The 19,424-nt window shown below is 32.2% G+C and overlaps 1 protein-coding gene across 3 annotated transcripts; it reads right to left on the minus strand.

The window, feature by feature from the left end:
* Positions 1–6,808: 6,808 nt before the first annotated feature.
* On the minus strand, positions 6,809–19,405 carry MS3_00003202 (uncharacterized protein). Of its 3 annotated transcripts, XM_051210931.1 has the most exons (10): positions 18,976–19,405; positions 18,803–18,938; positions 18,646–18,768; positions 18,554–18,614; positions 15,487–15,537; positions 15,239–15,446; positions 10,742–13,800; positions 9,880–10,054; positions 7,863–8,029; positions 6,809–6,987 (listed from the first exon to the last, which is right to left on the minus strand). In XM_051210931.1, exons 1-6 carry the CDS (start codon positions 19,254–19,256, stop codon positions 15,400–15,402), a joined length of 699 nt encoding a protein of 232 aa, XP_051070956.1. In that variant the 5' UTR covers positions 19,257–19,405; the 3' UTR covers positions 6,809–6,987; positions 7,863–8,029; positions 9,880–10,054; positions 10,742–13,800; positions 15,239–15,399. The 3 variants fall into 3 exon arrangements, with proteins under 3 accessions (XP_051070956.1, XP_051070957.1, XP_051070958.1); XM_051210932.1 differs by having other exon boundaries at positions 13,697–13,800; positions 15,239–15,537; XM_051210933.1 differs by lacking the exons at positions 6,809–6,987; positions 7,863–8,029; positions 9,880–10,054; ... (1 more) ...; positions 15,239–15,446; positions 15,487–15,537 and adding an exon at positions 16,925–17,327 and having other exon boundaries at positions 18,554–18,768.
* Positions 19,406–19,424: the final 19 nt, after the last annotated feature.

Consider the following 19,424-nt stretch of genomic DNA (forward strand, 5'->3'; position numbering starts at 1 on the left):
ACAACTCTTCCATAGTAGTATTGGCCAAATATCTATCAAAAAATTTCACCTAAACTTTTCTTGCGCTTCATAAGCCTAAACATCAACTCCCGAAAAGTTTTAATATCTCTCTATTCCCATTTGTTTATTTTAAGTTTAGTAGTAGTATCTCTACAAATTAATTACTAAGTAAATACATTCACTTTGCACATTTATGGAGTTTTAGGTTTCCTAATTTATTATTAGCAATGCTTTTAGCATAACTAAGGTATTCTCATCTAATTTTCTAACCATACGAAGAGATACAACCCACTTCCATGACATGGAGTTTTTTAGTAGTGTAGTATTACAAAATCGCAAATATTACAATGAATAAAAGCTTTTAATAGTCGCGTATGAGCCTTTTCATTTAATACCTTGGTGTGCAAATACCCTGAGAAACTGATCATGATTTGATTTCCAGTTGTCTCTCTTAATGGTGCATGTTTTAAGTATATGTTCCTTTTTATTTGAATCTTGTTAGCTGAAACTATGATTATTAATAGGAGGATGCCGAGAAAATTCCTTTATAAAGAAAAACAACCAAATTTTATTAAACGAAAAATATCTGTTATAAGAGACAATGAAAGTGAGTATCAACTTACCTAAATAAAAAAATGATTATGCTCACAGGGATCAATTAGTTTAATATGCAAAATATACTTTAGAGAACTTCAGTAGCTGATAATATCTCATGAGTCATTGAAAGAAAAGTCATGAAATAATGAAAATTTACTTTGAATGTCAGTTTGTGAGACCAAAATTTTATAAAATAACACTGAATTCAACAAGTAATTAAGATTCATTTGAAAATCAAATATTTCACTATAAAATCTTATTAGACAGACTTAATGACAATGGATAACAATCAATTGCAAATATTTTAAAGAACAAAGAGAGTTCAGCATAATCATATAGCATTAAGATACGAAAAGCTTATTAGCAATTATTTATTCTTAATTTAATTGTGGTACAGTGTATAGTTTTGTTTTGTTTACTTGAGTGCTTGTGAAATATTGAGATCTCCTCCGGTTGAAAGGAATTTCATGTTATATGACTAACGGTTCATCACTTTTTAATTATGTACATATCTGAGACACTTTCTATTGAATAGTCAGTTATATTCAATCTTCTTATGTAGGCGTACTCAAATTCATTGTCAAACTTCCTTGACTCATCGAGAACATAACTTATCAGCATTGACCATAATAGTTATTGGGCTATCTTATCGGTTATATATTCCTATAATAAGACGTCTTGAAAAGTAATAACGTTATATGAGGAGCTTTCGCCCAAAATAAGTATTCGTAACTCTTAATTCTTAATCATTTGTCAACAATAAAATTACTCATTATTTACTCTGATTTTAATTTATTTAACTAATAATAACCATTAATTAGATTCCAAACTTTAAGTCAGCATATGTCAAACAATTAATAGTATCTCATCAATTCATTTCTTTACAGATTAATTATTAAACGTATAATACAACCTCATATTACATTACTTAGCCTATTTTGATTAACTTTAGTTTGTATAAAGTTATATAAAGCGTTTTATTACATTGTCAAACATATTTAATAAAAGCGCGAAATCAATATGAATAAATTGTGATTTTATAGGAGTATTATATTGTTATAACTTAATGCATATACATTATTAATTATATTGTCACATATTGGAATAATACAATATGCCAAAAAATAATGTATACTACCTCATAGTAACAATTTGACGTCTACTTATAGGAATATATATAATAATAAAAGATAAACGTTTCATTGAAATTTGATCTTTTTACCATCTGGAAGATCAATTAAATATTTGAAAACGAAATTGACAGTATAATTTGTTTATATTGTAATCATGGATGCAGTAATGGGAGATATTTCCTTTAAATAATTTGGAAATAGACAAAAATTCTTCATTGAATAATTTAACTTGCCCCTCCCCAACAGTAGTAGAAATATTTACTGTTTTCACTCCTGTTAACAGTCAGAGAATTAATCGAAGCAATTTACCCATTATGAACCAATTTATTTAAGGAAAAAGGAATTTTATTGTTTTGTAAACATGCTTTATTCATTAGAACAATACTTATGCATAAAATTGGCTCCTTTGGCCAGTGTTGTTATATTCAATGGTGAAGATTATTCATCCATATTATCTGGAAATGTAAGGTGAAACCATTCGTTCTTGATTTTATTAAAAATATAGTACTTTAAGAACAAAAATATTCAAAAATTTGAATGTCCCATTTATTACAGATTTATGTAAATCACAACACTGCATAGATCACTAAATGTCAAATATTTATCTTGTAATTCCACCATGTCTTTTAATCATGTTTATTGAATACATATCCAATGGATTAATAACTCGATAGTCTTTAAATTAACAACAGTGAAAAGAAAATTATTATACAAGATAGGACTATTAAAATACCAGGTTAATTTTTACTCATTATGTACTGATTACAGTAATATTCATCTATTGGTCACTTTCTGTTACCTAATTTGAAAGTGCATGAACTATGTAAGCATTACGTGCAGCTTGTGCTGAAACTAGTTGTAAGTAAAACGTAGGTTGATTACAAAACTTGTTTTATTTGTTTATATTTGACAATTTTACACTGGGGAAAAGTGAATTGCTTTGAAATCTCTTTATTTAAGGACAATCAACAAATCAAATCAATGTACACTATTACTTTGAAAGTATGTTATTTTAAATTGTTTACTCCCCTTGAAATTCATTAGTTTTTCAGGAAATGGTCAATTAATTAGTGTATTTTGGTCACGTAATTTAAAATAAGGTGTCCGCAGCATCTTGTTCAAGCTTATGGTAAGCAATTGCAATAAACTTTCCTAGTTTGGAATTGATTAACCAGGTGAATATCTATTTAAACCGAAAAAAGTACTCGTGTGCCTTGTGGAAAAACCATAAAATGTCGTAATGACATCAACTTTAAGATATATATGAAGACTTTACAGTAGTTTGTGCATTTTTCTTGTTGTATATTTTTTGGAGCAACCAGAACAACTTGGATTTTGGTTCAGCGCAGAAACATATTATGTGGTGTGGAAGTGGTCGTAGACTTCGCCGAAGAATATCCAAAAGTAATAAACACTGTTAGTGCAGGTTTCTATAAGTTCATTGATTATCTACAGATGTGATGCATATTAAAGTGGAATTCATGGCAATTAAGTACATTTTCAGGTGCGAATTCATTACTGTATTAAAAAGTATATCATTCGTCGAGGTAGTCAGCATCATTGCAGTTCTCGACAATTTCGCGATGGAACATTTAGAAGTCATTAGAGATTCAACAAGATCATCAGAGTTTGGATAAATATATGACTGATTCTGCATTATAATATCATTGGATTTTTAACTATTGAAAATACACCAAAAATGAGACTAACGATCACAACATCAACTTAAAAAGATCATTTTCGTACTATATTATTATTGGTGATAAGTTATCATAAACAAATAGTTGTTTTAACTGCGTAACCAAGGTATAGATTCGATTAGCAAACATAGAGTTAATGTCGAAAGCTATAATAATTAGCATAATCAATATAATTTAAAGACATATGTTGGTGAGATGAAGTCGATAATGAGATATTGAAACTTAGTTGTGAATTCTGCTACCTCATATTCGTGAGTCAATTATGATTGCTTAATGATTATGGAAACGAGTTATACTTTAGGTAAATTAAACCATTAATGTGCAAACTCTTTTCTGTAATGTCTTCGTAATTAACGATTCTAGAATGAAATATTTGATCAGTGACATTTATGTCAAAATAAATAATTACCTATGATTACATTGTAACATATGAATATGTTTGCCGCAGATCAGTATACAAAATCATACGGACTTAAAAGTTTGATGTGTTTAAACGTTTTTGATTACACCACTAGGTAGGTTGATAACATAACGAGATCCTAGAATCATTACGAAGCTGTGTGGAATACGAATAATTACTACTTATCAATACATATTCACTTCTAAGTAAATTTTCGACCTTAAAATCCAGAGCCGTGTTAGCCAGACCGTCATTTATACTTCGGACACCTTCAGCCTGGATTTTGTGGAGATATTATTTCTCTATCCGTACACGTAAACACAGAATTTAAACGTAGTGATCATAAAACGGCCATCGATTCCATTATTATCATTATCAACCCTAATAAAAGCCTTCTCTTACAAAAAATCAGTTAATACTGGGATTACAAAAGTGACAACTGGGACTTCCTGCAAACCCTGTTAAAGTGTTCAGATTAGAGTAGCTTCTTCTCTAGTAATAGTCCAGAAGGTGCACTAGACATATGTTACTTAATCAATAATTCTTGCCTGGATTCCATTGCACTAGTAAAAACATACAGAACTATTAAGTCAAATGATTTATCCACAAAAGTTAGGCATCGCAATAAACTAAACGCTTGCAGAAATGTTACATCAAGTTGAATGATTTTCCAGCAGTTGTGCAAATAATTATAAATTTCATCCAAATAAAAAGAAGCTCATAGTTTACAAGCCAAGTGATGAAGATTTCTTAGTACTTTGACAATAGCTTAGAAGTGCGAAACTCAGTTCCTCTTTTCAACAAACGCGTTCGTGCATCTAAAAATGTAGATATCTCTTGAATCTTCTATAATGATCTATTTATCAGTAATTCTATAACCATAACCAGCCTTTTCATTTGTGTTTTGTGAACAATTATGAACTTCTGTAAAAGGGTGGAGCAAAGGTTACGGACATGACTAGTAGCTTTATGGAATCTGTTTCTGTCACTTATCTCAACATTAGTAAAGCTACAACCTTCCTCAAGGTTTCAGTTAGTCACTGAGTATTCAGGTGGACTTGATATTCCATTACTTCTCCTAAAACTTTCTACACTGTCTTGAACACAAGGGCCAATTCTAACCGGTGGAATACCACAAATATAACAAAACGTTACAAATCTGAAGGTAAGACCAACTTGGACAACTATGGGACAGTTAATACTACTTCATTTGTCTCTAGAATAATGTAAAAAAATTATAAGGTGAAGTTATTGGATTCTCTTCCGGGCACAAGTAATGTAATACAAAGTAGTCTTTGATATATTCTTCATAGCTAATATAAATGATATCTCCGAATGCCTCAGGAAGATTAAACCCCTCCTGTGCATAGATGATTCACTTCCTCTTCACAAGCTTCGCCATATACAAAGTATATCAGTAAGGTTACCTTATCGTGCTGGAAGTGGAACTTAGAACTTGGGACTGCAAAATGTGAGTGGATTCGTTTTGGTAGTCCTTTTCTAGATTTCAGCCTCGCCAAAGACGGTAAAGTACTATCTTGGTTCCATTCATTGGTAGACTTGGGACTCAGATATTCTCACGGTTCGCCCTTCTTAGAGAAAATCTTAACGCAGACCTCCAAGTCTTGGCAACTTCTGGGCTGTAAATAATACAACTTCTATAACACTTTACAAAGTATACGTCCCATCAATTCTAGAATACTGTACTTTATTCTCAGTAGTATTCGCATAGAAGATAAACTCAAAATGTTATCCGCCTAGCGGGGCCTTACGTTCCGTATTTTCGGGAGTGATTGTACCTTAAAATGTATATCCGGATGCATTAAATTATGACTTGAATCTTTATGGAAGTAGCGACTTAGACTGAATCTAATATTTTTCTCCAAAATATTCAATATGTCGTCTTTCATATCCACTGATGGGATCCATGATGAAGAATCACCTAGTTATAACATTCGTAACTTCCATCAAAAGTAAAATTGCTTCATTCTAAATCTCTGTATGAATTACTTTGCGAGTAGATTTCGAGACCCTGGAATAATTTCCAACAATCCGTGAAAAAATTACAATCTTAGTTTGCACACTATATCAATGATTACCGCTTCACTGAAATGGCCCTGAGAATGCTTACACCACTGACTACATCTTACTTCGTTAGTGAGATTATGGAAACAGTAAACTTTTGACCATTGTCATTACTGAGTATACTTATTGAGCTTTCTTCCTTGTTGATATTTTACCCCTACGCCATCCCTGGCTAAGTTGACTAGTTCAAATAAAATTTATTCAGATCATTAGATTAAAAAACCAACTAGAAAATTTATAGTGATAAACCTATCACAATAGTTTTAGCAAACGTTCTCCTTCCCCTTTGTTTTCTTTTTCTTCTCACCAGTTGTAGATAGCTATGAATACCCTGTAACGAGACTGAGATAACTCTTAAATATAACATGACGTCCCAATCTTTCTCCTGAGAAAATTATTGGTTTCGAATTACCGCTTTACATTGTTATAATACCAGTAATAAATCTCCTATCAAAACAATTTATCAACTACGTCCTTTCAAACAATTTACCCTTATATGCCTGTCATTTATACTTTATATTCTTTTACTTATCAACCTGACCATGCATATAAATTGGGACACCTTCTGTAATTCTTTCCGGAACATTAGTTATTTACTGTTCAGTTGTGATCATCCTACTTTTATGTATTTACCTCCTCACTGAACTACATTTTTTCTTAATGGAAGGAAAATGGTTTAAATAACATCCATGGCACACTTGCGGCAAAGGATTTCATAAACGTCCTGAACTAGTTAAATGATAAGAATTATAATCATGTCACACATAGAACTCCAAATATGTATAGAGTTATATTAGTGTTTTCCTTTCTTGATTTTAATTAAAAAATTCAGAAGAAACCTCCTTCGGTTTCCATTTCGTTCAGAAACTATTATAGTACAAGGCATTTTGAAAATCGAGGGTAATAATTGTTAGTATACTACCTGTTTACCGTCAGTGACAGAAATATACCAGAAAACGTTTTAGAACAGTAAACCAGTTTATTTCTTTTGGCTAAAAAGTAATGGTAGATAGAAATTCACATAATATTCTTCGTCGTCCGTCTGAGAAGTGTATCTCTTGCCAAAATACTTCTGGAAACAAAAAAAGGTGTTGTGGTAGAACAGATTAACATTAACATAAAAAATGAGATGCTTAACGTCCACATACAACCAAACAAGGAGCAAAGTTGAAACCTAGTCAAAAGTTTGGTTCTCCAACTCAGTCGATTAAATTACCTGGTAACGACTAATTTAGCCTCAGTAGTAACTGACGACATTCCTCAGCTTTACTTATCAACCCTGTCTATAAGACTCAGTCTCCCAACAAACGTTATCTAAAATAGTCTAATTACTAACTAATATTTCTATTGTTCAACTGGTAGGTGTCAATTTTTTATATGATCCTCGAAATCACGTCTGTCATTGAAGTCATGCTTCTGCAGTAGCTGCAGCTTTATCTAGTCAAACTGAATATATTTTAAACACGTCTCACTTGGTCTGGGTTGTACCTTTAACTTTAACGGAATATTAATTACCTTAATGCCTGCCAATAAACAGATATTTAGAAATGTGGTCAGTAGTCTTTTCGTACATTTGTACATCGTCAAATGAGTTCCAGGTTTTTGAGTAAAGTTCTTGATAGTTCAATCGTTTTTATATAGTGATAAGATAAACAAATGAACATGATTTCTCATTTATACTATTGTAACCATAACTCAGCTGGTTTGTGTTACTCGTGTGACATAAGGAATATGATGCTAAGAAAATTCACTCCTAAACTTTTAAAAGGTTTTAAGTGAAGGGATCAGAATTAGCTGTGTAAACGTTTGAAGATATAAAGTATGTTAGAAAGTATGATTTGTGACAAAACAGTTTGGATTATTTCGAGTGAATAATCTTTACAATTGTAATTCATGAAGTTTAGTATTTTTGTAGGGAATTTTTTGAATAAAATTAAAAAGGCTTACTTTGATTGGTAGGGATCATCGGTACCCAATTTATCAGTTGATGGAGTTTGTGGTTCAAGATAATGTAGTCTAACTGATCTTGAAGTTGCTGTTTCTTTGAGAGGTTGTGTATTAAAGAGAATATGTCCTCGGTCTCCATCACCTTGGCCAGGTGGTGGGTAGTAGAACTTGCAAAATTTAAATGGAAAAAAATTACTGAAATATACATACTGTATAAAAATTGCAACTGAATTGTGAAAAATCTGTTATTTGATTTTTTTTAATATGAATAGACAAGTATATGCATAGGCATACACATAACCTAGCTACTTCATGTCTGTTCACCAAACTAATGAATGTATACTTCTTTTGATGGTTTTCTTGAAAAATATCGAGCATTTTATGTGCCAGATGTGTATAAAATTACAGTGTAAGAAGGAACTTTGAATTCTTAAAAATACCTTAAGCTTCTCTGCCTTTTCAGCCAATCAGAAATTAAGTGTAAAAAGAATAATGTATTTTGGAGAACAAACACCATTAAAATGTATGTATCTTTCTTGTAGGGGTAAAGGATTTTTCAGGGTTATTTAGTGGTTCTTTTGTTTTGAAATTGAAATATGTTCGTTATAGGAGTTCAACCCGTTTCAGTTTGGGCAACCGCGCAGTATCCTAGCCCTCACACAAATCGAATGATTTATGCGGTGCATATCCATTTGGTGCCTTTTTGTACTTATGTTTATGCGTTTAAACAAATAAATAAATAACTAAATAATAGGAGTTCACTCACATGACTCAAAATCATGTTCGCTGTTGAAGCTTTGTAGCTTCGAAGTTAGTTTTTTACGCGCAATCTAATTATTTGAACATTGTTCATATGCACCACTGGGAAAGGAGTTGCAAACAATCATATGGTGATCATATCTCAACCAGCGCGACACTTATACTCTCCAGTAGTCTGAATACATTTTTATCTCTGGTTCAATATCGTTCTTGATGGTTATAGATGAAGGTTAGAAACCACGTTATTTGAAGCTCTCAAACTGGCCTTTGTAAAAATTTCCAATGTAGATACTAAAATTCGACTGAATTTAGGTGAATGGACTACTTATCAACTCAGTACAATTCTTTTGTACCATTCGTTGCAGTGTAGAAGAGATTTCATGAAACGTTGTGGCCTGCAGATAATTTATTAAGAAATCATCACTGAAATCAGAGGGGATCAGACCACAGTCAGAATGTTCTTTATTTGTGTCCTGTGACCTTGATATTCATAACTTAAACTTGACTAGTGCGACTCGTTGTTATAACTTTAACTAGATAGTCCTCGAGAGATAAACAGAGGATCACGCTCTATAGAAGACATTTGTTATTAGATATCAAGAACTAGTGAATTAATTGATTTAGTGTTTTATGAGAATTATTAAGAATGAGTCCAGCGTATGGTTGTTTTTTGCGGTACTGAAATGAGGATTTAACAGTATGAAAAAGGGAATGATTTGTTCGGCTAAATCTAAGACAAATGGTAAGAATAAAGACCCAACACATACGTTGAGACTCTTCATCTGTAAAAAAATATAAAGGAACACTATCCTGTATTGGTTAATTCGGGACATGAAGGTGTGTCTGGGTGAATAGCCTGTTTTATTCGAGTGATCAACGTTGTTAAAATATTCGACGATTGATCTGTTGATGAATCTATGACTAAATAGCTAAGCATTTTGAATACAAACCATCAACATAGATAGGTTCCGCAAGAATATATGAAATAGTTAACGTACTTTGAAGCTATTGTTTTCGAGACTCACACCTTCAAGTTACAAAAAGTGGTTGGCTGGAGAACACTAATCTATATAACGACATAAAACATGTTCCATTGTAGAAGAGTGAGGCCATTTTATTTCGGATTTCAGCAGCCTGATAACTTTTAATATAAATGTCTCGCTACTTCCAAACATTATGTACCCTATATATATATTACTCAGGGAGTTTAAAGACAAAATGCCACAAGTTAGTTGTCACAAATCGAATAATCACTTACTCTAGTCATGTTGTGTGTTATAAAACGATTCAGTGGCATATCTTGACTTTGAACATGTCCAGAAATATTCAAGGTGGAACCACTCGGTTCTAATCGACCGATGGTCACTCTACCTAACAGTTCAGCTGATGATTTAGGTTGATTTTGTAAATCATTCTGTGAGCCCTTTGTTATACTAAAATTATATTTAAAAAACAACATATTTTTCATAATCTTACACATGAAAATAAGTTTACAGAAGAGAGAAGGTAAATCTAAATGATGACGTAGAATAGAGGAAACGAAAAACACTTTCCATCAACAGAAATTTCATAGCATTTTAATTCATATTTATTCAAATACTGTTTCCTAACAATATTCAGCTTTTATAATGAATTTCACCCGTTATAAGCAGAATATCTTGTCTCCTTCAGCAAAAATACAATTCAGACCCATGTCACTTAGCATGTCTTAAAAGACTTTGACCAACCCACTTATGTACATTAAAAGGCAATTTTTAGAAACGAATTATACCTGAATTCACTAAAACAATCATTATAAAATTACATAGTACGCATGTGATAATTTTTTATAGTGACTTAGAACATTAAAATACATTTGAAAATGTAATCAGCTTCTTCTGAATATATATCACTTGAATCAAAATATGCAGAGATTATACATTCAGAGTTTGGTGGACAAAATCACAATCCATTCTGCTGCCGTTATTAATTCGAAAATCAATAGAGCGTTTGTCAATTTATTGGATATAAGCAAATATGAAGACTGATGTCATTAAAATGCTTGACGAATGGTTGTACAGTATAATGTATGCATATTATAGAAAACTAGTTCAGAATTTAATACGAAATACATTACTTACATTGTTATGTGTAGAACTCAAAACCAACTGTATGGCTTGATTGTCTCATTACAAACATCAACAGGAAAAGTTTGGTTAGACAATATACCTTGAGGAACATATGACTGATTACTATCGGGCGGTTGATTAGAATACTTTTGAATGGTTATTCCCGTACCCCAACGAAAATCAGTGATATAAGATGTAACTGTATAATAAGACGTAAGTTACAACTAAGAAGTAATACATCTGGATGCTGATGGTTGTAAATAGCTTTTTAATTTATTTAAAGAACTCTTTGCAAAATGTATTCAACTGACTAGTACGAAGCTAGCAAGCAACTGAGATATTTTTAGATGTTAACCAAATCCCGTATTAATGACACTTCTTAAAACTCTGGGCTTAATTTACTTAATTAAACACGTATCATGCAGCCAACCTAATGGTCTCGCACAAAACATGTTTTTTTAACGAAGCCAAAGATCGACAGTTATACCTCAAAGTAAAAACAAGGTAGTGTTTTTTGACCAGTTAATGAGTCTATACTTGTTCCATTCTTTTTATTTTTTATTTTGCGTTGTGGGGATTGAAGTGGTTCTTGTTTCTAAACATAACCAGTAGGACTGCAAATACCACAGGGATACTCTCGATTTTAAGGAAGCATTCCTAAAAGTTTGAGGTCAAACCTATTAAAGGCTTTCAGTAGTTTTGGTTCATTATAAATCTTCGACGTAGGACGACAGGTTGATCTATTTGAATCTTCCAAGTTGATTAATAGACAGTGCTCTGAAATTTGTTGAAGTCATAGCCATCAAGCACCTAAGAACAGATAAATGTGTCCAAAAGAAAACTGACGTGAAGCATTCTTTATCGTGGCAACAATATGATTATTTTATTACATCACGTTGTAAACTTTTCTCACACTTTTGATAGCATTATTCTTGGGTTTTTTACATGCATAATGTTACTAATGAATGACATCTCAAGTCATGTTATTCTATATTGCAATTAACCTGGGTTCGATTATTTCAATACGCAATTAAGTGAATTTTTAGTTCTATGAACGTTAGTAGCTGTTTTGGTACTCTATGATCTTTATTTGGACAGTATATTGACTTGCAACATTTTCCAAACTCGTCAACTTAATTGCAATCTTTACTCCACTACAACGATGCTTATTCAATTTTGACTGATTTCTCCAGTATAATTTAGTTAATTATATGGCGATTTTGATTTTAAAGTATTTTATAGTTTGTAAATAGCTAACGACACCCTAGCAAAATAAAATTAGTTCATCGTGTTCTCCTCAAATGTTTGCTGTTGTTCTCTTCAAGATAATAAACTGAAAGTGTATGGGTAAAGGTTTACAACTTTTTGCAGTAGATTACTTTCAATTTAATCTGGTGAGGTGAAAAAAACTGTTTTTAATGTAAATATTCACCAGGAGATTTCATTGATTTTTCGGAAATTGTGACAGACCAGTGCTAATATATGGTTTGTTCTTATAAGCGATGGAATTTCTTCATTAATTTCAAAGTACCTATGAATGAAAAACAGCCAAACTATGGTCATTCCTATTACCAAAATCACCAGAAAAATAGTTTAGTTGGTCATGAAAAGTGATAATTGCGTAAGCTAGATCTATTTCTGAAAATTCCGTTTGTCTACAAATCCGAAACTTGGAATCCTTTTTCTTCTACATTGTATTCAGTTTTCATTATCATACAGAACATATTTTAACACATTGTTTTGAACAGTCATTGGGAACCCATGGGACGATTCGTCATACCTGTAAACATGCACCAGTAAATTACATCAATAACGTGTATTAAAATTTTTCTATCTCGAAGATATTTGGATCTACTTTACTTAGCGTTATAATAGAAAAGGTCACCACCATGTCGCTCACACAGCGTGAAATGGTTTACAATAAGACATATAATCTTAACTTTGTGGTTACCAATGTCCAGATATCATGAGATTGGTTATTAACAAGTGACAGGCAGATACAATCACATACATGTTACACCGTTCAGTATTTATTTATATTAATGTCAAAGTAATAACAAGAGAAAATATCAACATATTTAGCTCTCTGCGTAAACAGGGTACAATTTTTTCAGGTTGTCATAATGGATAACAAAATAGTTAATAATTAATTAACTTATAATATGTTGCTCGCTGGATGTTAACCTGATAATATGCCGCCTAGTAACACTCTGAAACGATGTATTTATAACTTTTTCTTGGGTAAAACGATGTCTTAGTTAACAGTGCAACTGCAAAAAAATTCTTCGTCATACATCAAAAGACCAAACAATAAATTTCCATTTAACTTTACAGAATGCTAAACCCAATAATGGTGATTGCGGGATCTGAGTTACATCTCAGAAATTAGGCATCACTGTAAACTAGATTTAAAGACAACAGCTCTGAGTTAGTTGACTTATTTTAGCGGACATCCGAAGGACAATGTATCTTTAACTGTTATCTACAAAGATATCGGGGCTTACCATGCCAACTCAACATGATAGCAAAGCCCAGATTCATGTGCAAGATTTTAAAACGCACATTATTTGATAGCTAGAGACTAGATCAATACTCGTTATTTTTAAACTAAGGGCAGAGTAGGTATACTACTATTTCACGGACCTGCCTTGTAAAGTGGTTGCTTAGGCGCTTTATATATGAATAAAGAAGAATGGTCAAATAATTTACTGATTTTTTAGACAGCTACCAAGTTTAATAAGTTTGTTTTAAAAAGTGGACAATTAGCATAACGATATGAAAACATTCTTGATATCATTTCTAAATATGCTTTTAAGTCTAGTCGCAGGTGGTCGTAATTTCCAGAACAACAGTTTTTCAAACCCAGTTTGTCATCAAACTAGCTGGTGAGCTATCAAATAGCAGTAGTTTTTAGCTTACTGAGATGTATTAATAAGAATAATAAATAAAACAATAAATATGTTTTACCTTGGTTCTTTGTATTTATGAGTAGCACTTTGATATTCGGCTGAATCATTCGTCTTTAACTTTTCCAAATATACTTCTGGAAAATCCTCAGAGTGCTTAAATATCTAAATAATTTAATGGCGAAAGAATGAATAACTAGGTTATTTAATATTGATCTTATCAGCATCTATTATTGTTATACCATCATGTCTTAAGTAGCCTCCAGAATCAAGTGTTTGACAGTAATATAATAAAATGAAGAATGTCTTGGCTGACAAACATTATTATCCTTACAACTCTAAATGCATCAATTGCAGCAAAAGCTTTCAAGCCTCCTGACAAGAGATAGAGGAAGTGTTTTATGAGTTTTTTCTTGAAATACAAAGAACTACAGTTTTCCAGACTTTCATGTTTGAATGGATTGTGGTTGGCAGTGGAAACCAGGTAGTGCAATTAGTTTCGTATTGGATGACTAAGCTGAACACAGTTTTATCCATTCTGTTGTTTACACTGAGAATCAAAGCCAGTACCGTTCAATTACAAGACCAATGTGGGGTTAACAATGATGTTGATCTATGGAGTGACTCAGCGCTTGAAGTGATAGGTACTGGGCTCAAGTTCCAATATGAATATCAGTACAGCAATCCAGGTCCGTTCAGCTGATCGATATTGAGTAGGATAAAACAAACTTTCTGGATTACACTGCTAGTTAGAATCTAAGTATATCAACATTTTAAATAGAAAAGGAAGTGCTGGAAAAATCTTTCAAGAATTCACATATGGTAATAGAGACCAACAGATTGCAGTCTTTGATATAAAAGATGGAAAACTTTGCACCCTTACTAATAAGGTTTCCAAACTGTCATAGCGATTTGATACCAACGATTCGGTTTTATTTTATTTTCCTCAATTCGAATACTATTTTTTAAGCTAAACATAAAATATCTTTACGATCTATCCATATCTAACCTTTTTAGTCAGTGAATACTAAAGACAAAATAAACTAAAAAAGGTAAAGAGGTTTTCAGTTAAAATTTGGTAACCGTTTAGAATCTTTAAACTTCGAGATAGTTCGTTGTATATGCAGGAAAATGTGACAGTAGTGAACTCATATAATATGAATAAATTTAAAGTATGTAACATACAATAATGTAGATATATGTTACCATAAAGTAAATGGCCATCAGTGTAATTTGTGTAGAGAGATAAATGCGTTTTGATCGTATTACTTGAGGCTTTTTAAATCAGTGGTTGAAAACTACTGGTACTGTTACTAAGGATTAACGACAGTTAGCCATTCGAAGATATTGTTAAAATGGACTTGTTTCCTTTGTCTAATAGTCCTTTTTTGTTCATTGTTGATCATCTATTGCTGATTTCTCTGTTCCAGATTTATTGTAGATTTTGATCATTTTTCTCGAACCACCTCTGTGGTTTATACTACGTTTTTATTTGTCTCCCTATCGTAGTCATTAACACGATTAAAAACAATCCGTGTCTTAGTTTACTGATTATCCGGTTTATTATTTAACAAAAGTTACCTCTAAAAGACCAATGGCTTACATAATATGAATGATGACTTTTGTATTCAGGCCAAATTTTATTTTGAATAACATAATCAGTTGGCTCCTGGTGCGATAAGTTGCCTACCCAATTTGAGAAAAGCTCAGAACCATTTTTATAACAAAAAGGTCTAAAATCACTCATATAAGCAGTTTGGCCTGCTAATTTATCAGTTTTCCGACCTGGTTGAACAGTTGTAAACGAGTATCTGAAACGGTTGCTGATTGCATTAAAGTTGCTTATACTACTAGTAGATCCAGATTCTTCCTTACGACCGACAGTAACTTTGAACATATCATCTGAAATATACGGAAGGTTAAAGTTCTAACGTTAAAAAACAAAAGACTGACACTGTCAGAAATGAAAGTGAAGTTTGACGTCTGTCCATGATTGTAGCAGACGGAATAACTTTAAGATAACTAGTCATCTCTGATTTCTCGCAACAAATTTCAAGTATTGTTCAATAAATACAAATTTGCAACAAAAAAATCAACCTGTCGATAAAAAAATGAACTTTCATTTTGAATCAACATAGAAGAATTTCGATGATTACTTCAGGTTTATGATAGATTTAATTATTTTCTAGTTGCTTATATGAAGGTAAATAATATGCCAAACAAATAACCTGAAGTTTTGTGTGAAATACTAACAATTTATTTGGTAAAAATACGAATGGAAAATATCTATAAATGTGGAATAATCTGGGAGTGCAATTCTAACGTCCATAGTGCATTCAAGCACATGTGTATGGTAAGCACAATGAGATTTAAATGAAAGATAACATAGAAAATGACTAAATTATATATTTATGATTTCTAAACTGAATAATTGGTTTCGCTTACTTTAAAACCTCGGGCGTTTATATACTCAATACATCAGTAAAACTTATTGCAGTGGGCTCATCAACTCAAAAAGGTATTATTTTGTAAGGTAGTCGACATCTAGAGAACACAACGTCGTCAAGACAGATTGCTCTCCGCCAATTAAACAGTCTGTTGTATAACAGGGTTAAAATGAGTCGTAAAAACAAAATATAGCCTACAATATTTCTTAAGCATTTTTCTAATAAATTTCATTGCCGCGATTAAACACTATTGTTTAACATATTATAGACGTTGATTTAAGTAGTTTTACAAGACTGTGAAAAGATCAGTATGAGCATGGTAAATGCATTCACTCCTTTATAATTCTCGTTTGAAAGCTTTTGTAACTAATTAACTCTCCAGATATTATTTTGTTTGATTAGAGCGATCGTTCTTTCAACACTTAAATTTCTGATTTTTGATGGTTGAGAAATTGCATTAATGCATGGCTACAAGTCAAATAATCTTATCGTACTTGATTAGTTTTCGTTCACGTTCAGAAATACCACGCTGCAAAATAATCGCGGTAAGAAACCAGTTTAAGAGCGATAAACTGTTAGCCTTTTATTAAGTTTTACTCGCATTGATGGTTAATGACTTGTTATCAGACATATTTTGTATTTAATAACTCAAGTTAAAAGTTTCAGCGTTACTGTAAGATCATGGACTTAAAACGATTACTTTAGCCTTTTATTGTCATTATCTTGTAGGTGTTTTGGCCGTAACCGGTACTTAAAATATCCTAGCAAGTCTACTGTAGTAATCCGTAACTGGGCTACACTCTTTTACCCAAAGTAACAGTCTGGTCAAAATTTAACCGCTATTGCTCTGTTCAACTGGGTTTATTATAATTAACAAAAAGTACTGATTATCTGTTTTGTCTCTGAAGTTTGGCGCACAAAGCACTGATACAGTATGGAGCCAAAAAATATACTTGCTACACAAAACATTGTGAAATCCGTCTAACAACAAAATCAGCGGATTATTAAAAATGAACAAGAAAGAGTAGAAATTGTAGTTCAGATAAAAACGTAGAAAGCGATACATTACTTCAGTTTAAATTTACTTCATGGTCAATTATCAACATAAAAAAACCTGGAGGCATGATGTAAGCCTTTAAGTTGAAGAATGTGAATCAGCATTTTTGACAGGTAATTGATATGATTTTCTCCACTGTATTCAGAAAGTCGTGATGTGAAAGCACACATAGATCCAAAATAGTATGACTAAAAGTAGAAACGTAGGATCAGATAGATAAATCTCATTATTGGCTGTTTTGAAGTGTGATGGCGGTAAAATGTTTCCTGAGGACAATCATCATAACCTAAACTTTCTTATGACGTTGAATGGAATACCTGGAATAAGCGCTAATAATCGATTAGTATAGAGGTTGCGCTAACTGTTAAAAAATGCGAATGACAAAAACCTCAAATTTTAGAGCACCACCCAAAGCCCATTCTTACAAGAACCAATAGACTTGTAAAGGATACCCTATAAGTATATCAGAGGAATAATACAAGGCCTGAAAATCATTAAAAATATGCTTCCTCTGTAAATTAAACCTATTGTTATCCTGAGTTTCTAATTTTTTTCACTTTAGAATCTTATTCAACTCAGAATTGCACTGTTGCATTTGTTAAAAATAGGTTATATCATCTAAACAAAGTTAAAGTATACTTTAATCAGTGGAGAATAAAGTTGACTTAAGAAAGCCCAAACGAACAATTAGAATAACTAAAATATGTCTAAGGCCGATGTAAAAAAAAAAACTTAAGAGAGACAAACAAACTTAGGTCAAATGAAGAGATCACTTGACTACAGCTAATAAAGTGTAAATATTGATTTCTGCCATCATAAGCGAAAAATTAATCGTAACTGATATGAAATAATCATCGAAAAGCTTCAATCTGTTCAATTTTTACCGAAACTACTAAATAATTCCACCCATATCTCAAATATGGGTAACAACGACTATAATGATAAAAAGACATATTTATTTTTGTCCTCAGCAACTGAGAAATTATACAACGTGGCTATTTAACCATGGTATGTAAGATATGAATGAATAGATTTGGACCTAGCATTCATTTTCTTCTTACCCCTACTAGGCTAGAAGGACTCAGAGAACACAGAACGTTAGTCCTAAAGCCACGGGCATATCATATCTCCACGGACTCTGTGACTTCCCAAAAGTAATCAGTTGCTACAACCGCTCTATAAAAAAGCAAAATTTGTTTTTTGATTGATTTGTTTAATAGAATACAAAAAATATGGAAAGAGGCTGAAAATGAGAAAAATAGCTCTCTGATATCCTCTTCAATTAAAAGTATAAGGTATGTATGCAAACGGTAGACGTGAATACAAAGTACAATTTAGACGCCTAATGAATTTAGGGGCTTACTTAGCTTTCTGTTCAGAGAAAGTTGGATTACAGATACAGAATTTAACTTACACGGTCTTGGTTTAATTCGACTGTAATGGACTACGTCGGTGATAGAATATGTATTAAGGCCCTGAAATCATTTATGTCAATTCACGACATACATGACGGAAGTTTTCGTCTTCGATGTTACAAGGACCTGCTTTTGTTGGTAGTACAAGTTTTCCCTTTGGTAGTATTGGAGTAAAGATATCTTTAAACTTCTGTTCAAAAAAATAGTTTCCTGTCTGTACACTTATAAATAGAAACATATGCGTTTACCGAAAAGACTTTTGATACGTTTGTCTCGTTTGCTAGTTGATTTGTAAGGTAAGGTAAAGTTTCTTTCCCAGATGGCATGGAATACGGCAAAAAATCTTTATGGTTTGTGGAAAGGTAATTACTGCTCAGTATGTTTCTGTTGAAATCAATAATATCGATCATTAGGTGAATACCTGAAAGCTGGGTTGTCTTTCTCATCGAGTTTACCGTTGTATCGAATTGATGGTCTTATATTGGATACGAATCCTGAGGTGCGACATACGTTTGCTTCTAAATTATAATCACCACAATATTGAATGTGTGGCGTTTTAAAGAAAGTAGGGTGTCGGATAGGATTGTTACTCTCACTTCCTTTGCATTGTTTGAAGTGACTCAACTTTGTCTGAACACAACACATCACAGATCCTGATAACCTTGATTTTGTAAGTGATATGTTGGTTGTCATGTCACCCATCTTCAATGCCCACTATTGCTGTTTTTACCAAAAGAAACCAAAATATTTATATCTATATTCGTTTTCCCATCCAAAATCTTTATGGTAATCTGATGTAACAAAATGCTCCCACTTTGTGCTTCTTGACGTGTATGATTTTAGGCTTTTTTTGCGTCTGAAGTTAGTAGT

Source organism: Schistosoma haematobium, chromosome ZW, assembly GCF_000699445.3.
Source record: "Schistosoma haematobium chromosome ZW, whole genome shotgun sequence".
NCBI classification, from domain to species: domain Eukaryota; kingdom Metazoa; phylum Platyhelminthes; class Trematoda; order Strigeidida; family Schistosomatidae; genus Schistosoma; species Schistosoma haematobium.

Coding starts and splice junctions, on each gene's coding strand:
- MS3_00003202 (XM_051210932.1), bottom strand. CDS start 19,256: ATGGGTGACATGACAACCAACATATCACTTACAAAATCAAGGTTATCA. Junction 18,939..18,975: donor AAAGACAACCCAGCTTTCAG/GTATTCACCTAA, acceptor TGATTTCAACAG/AAACATACTGAGCAGTAATT. Junction 18,769..18,802: donor ACGTATCAAAAGTCTTTTCG/GTAAACGCATAT, acceptor ATAAGTGTACAG/ACAGGAAACTATTTTTTTGA.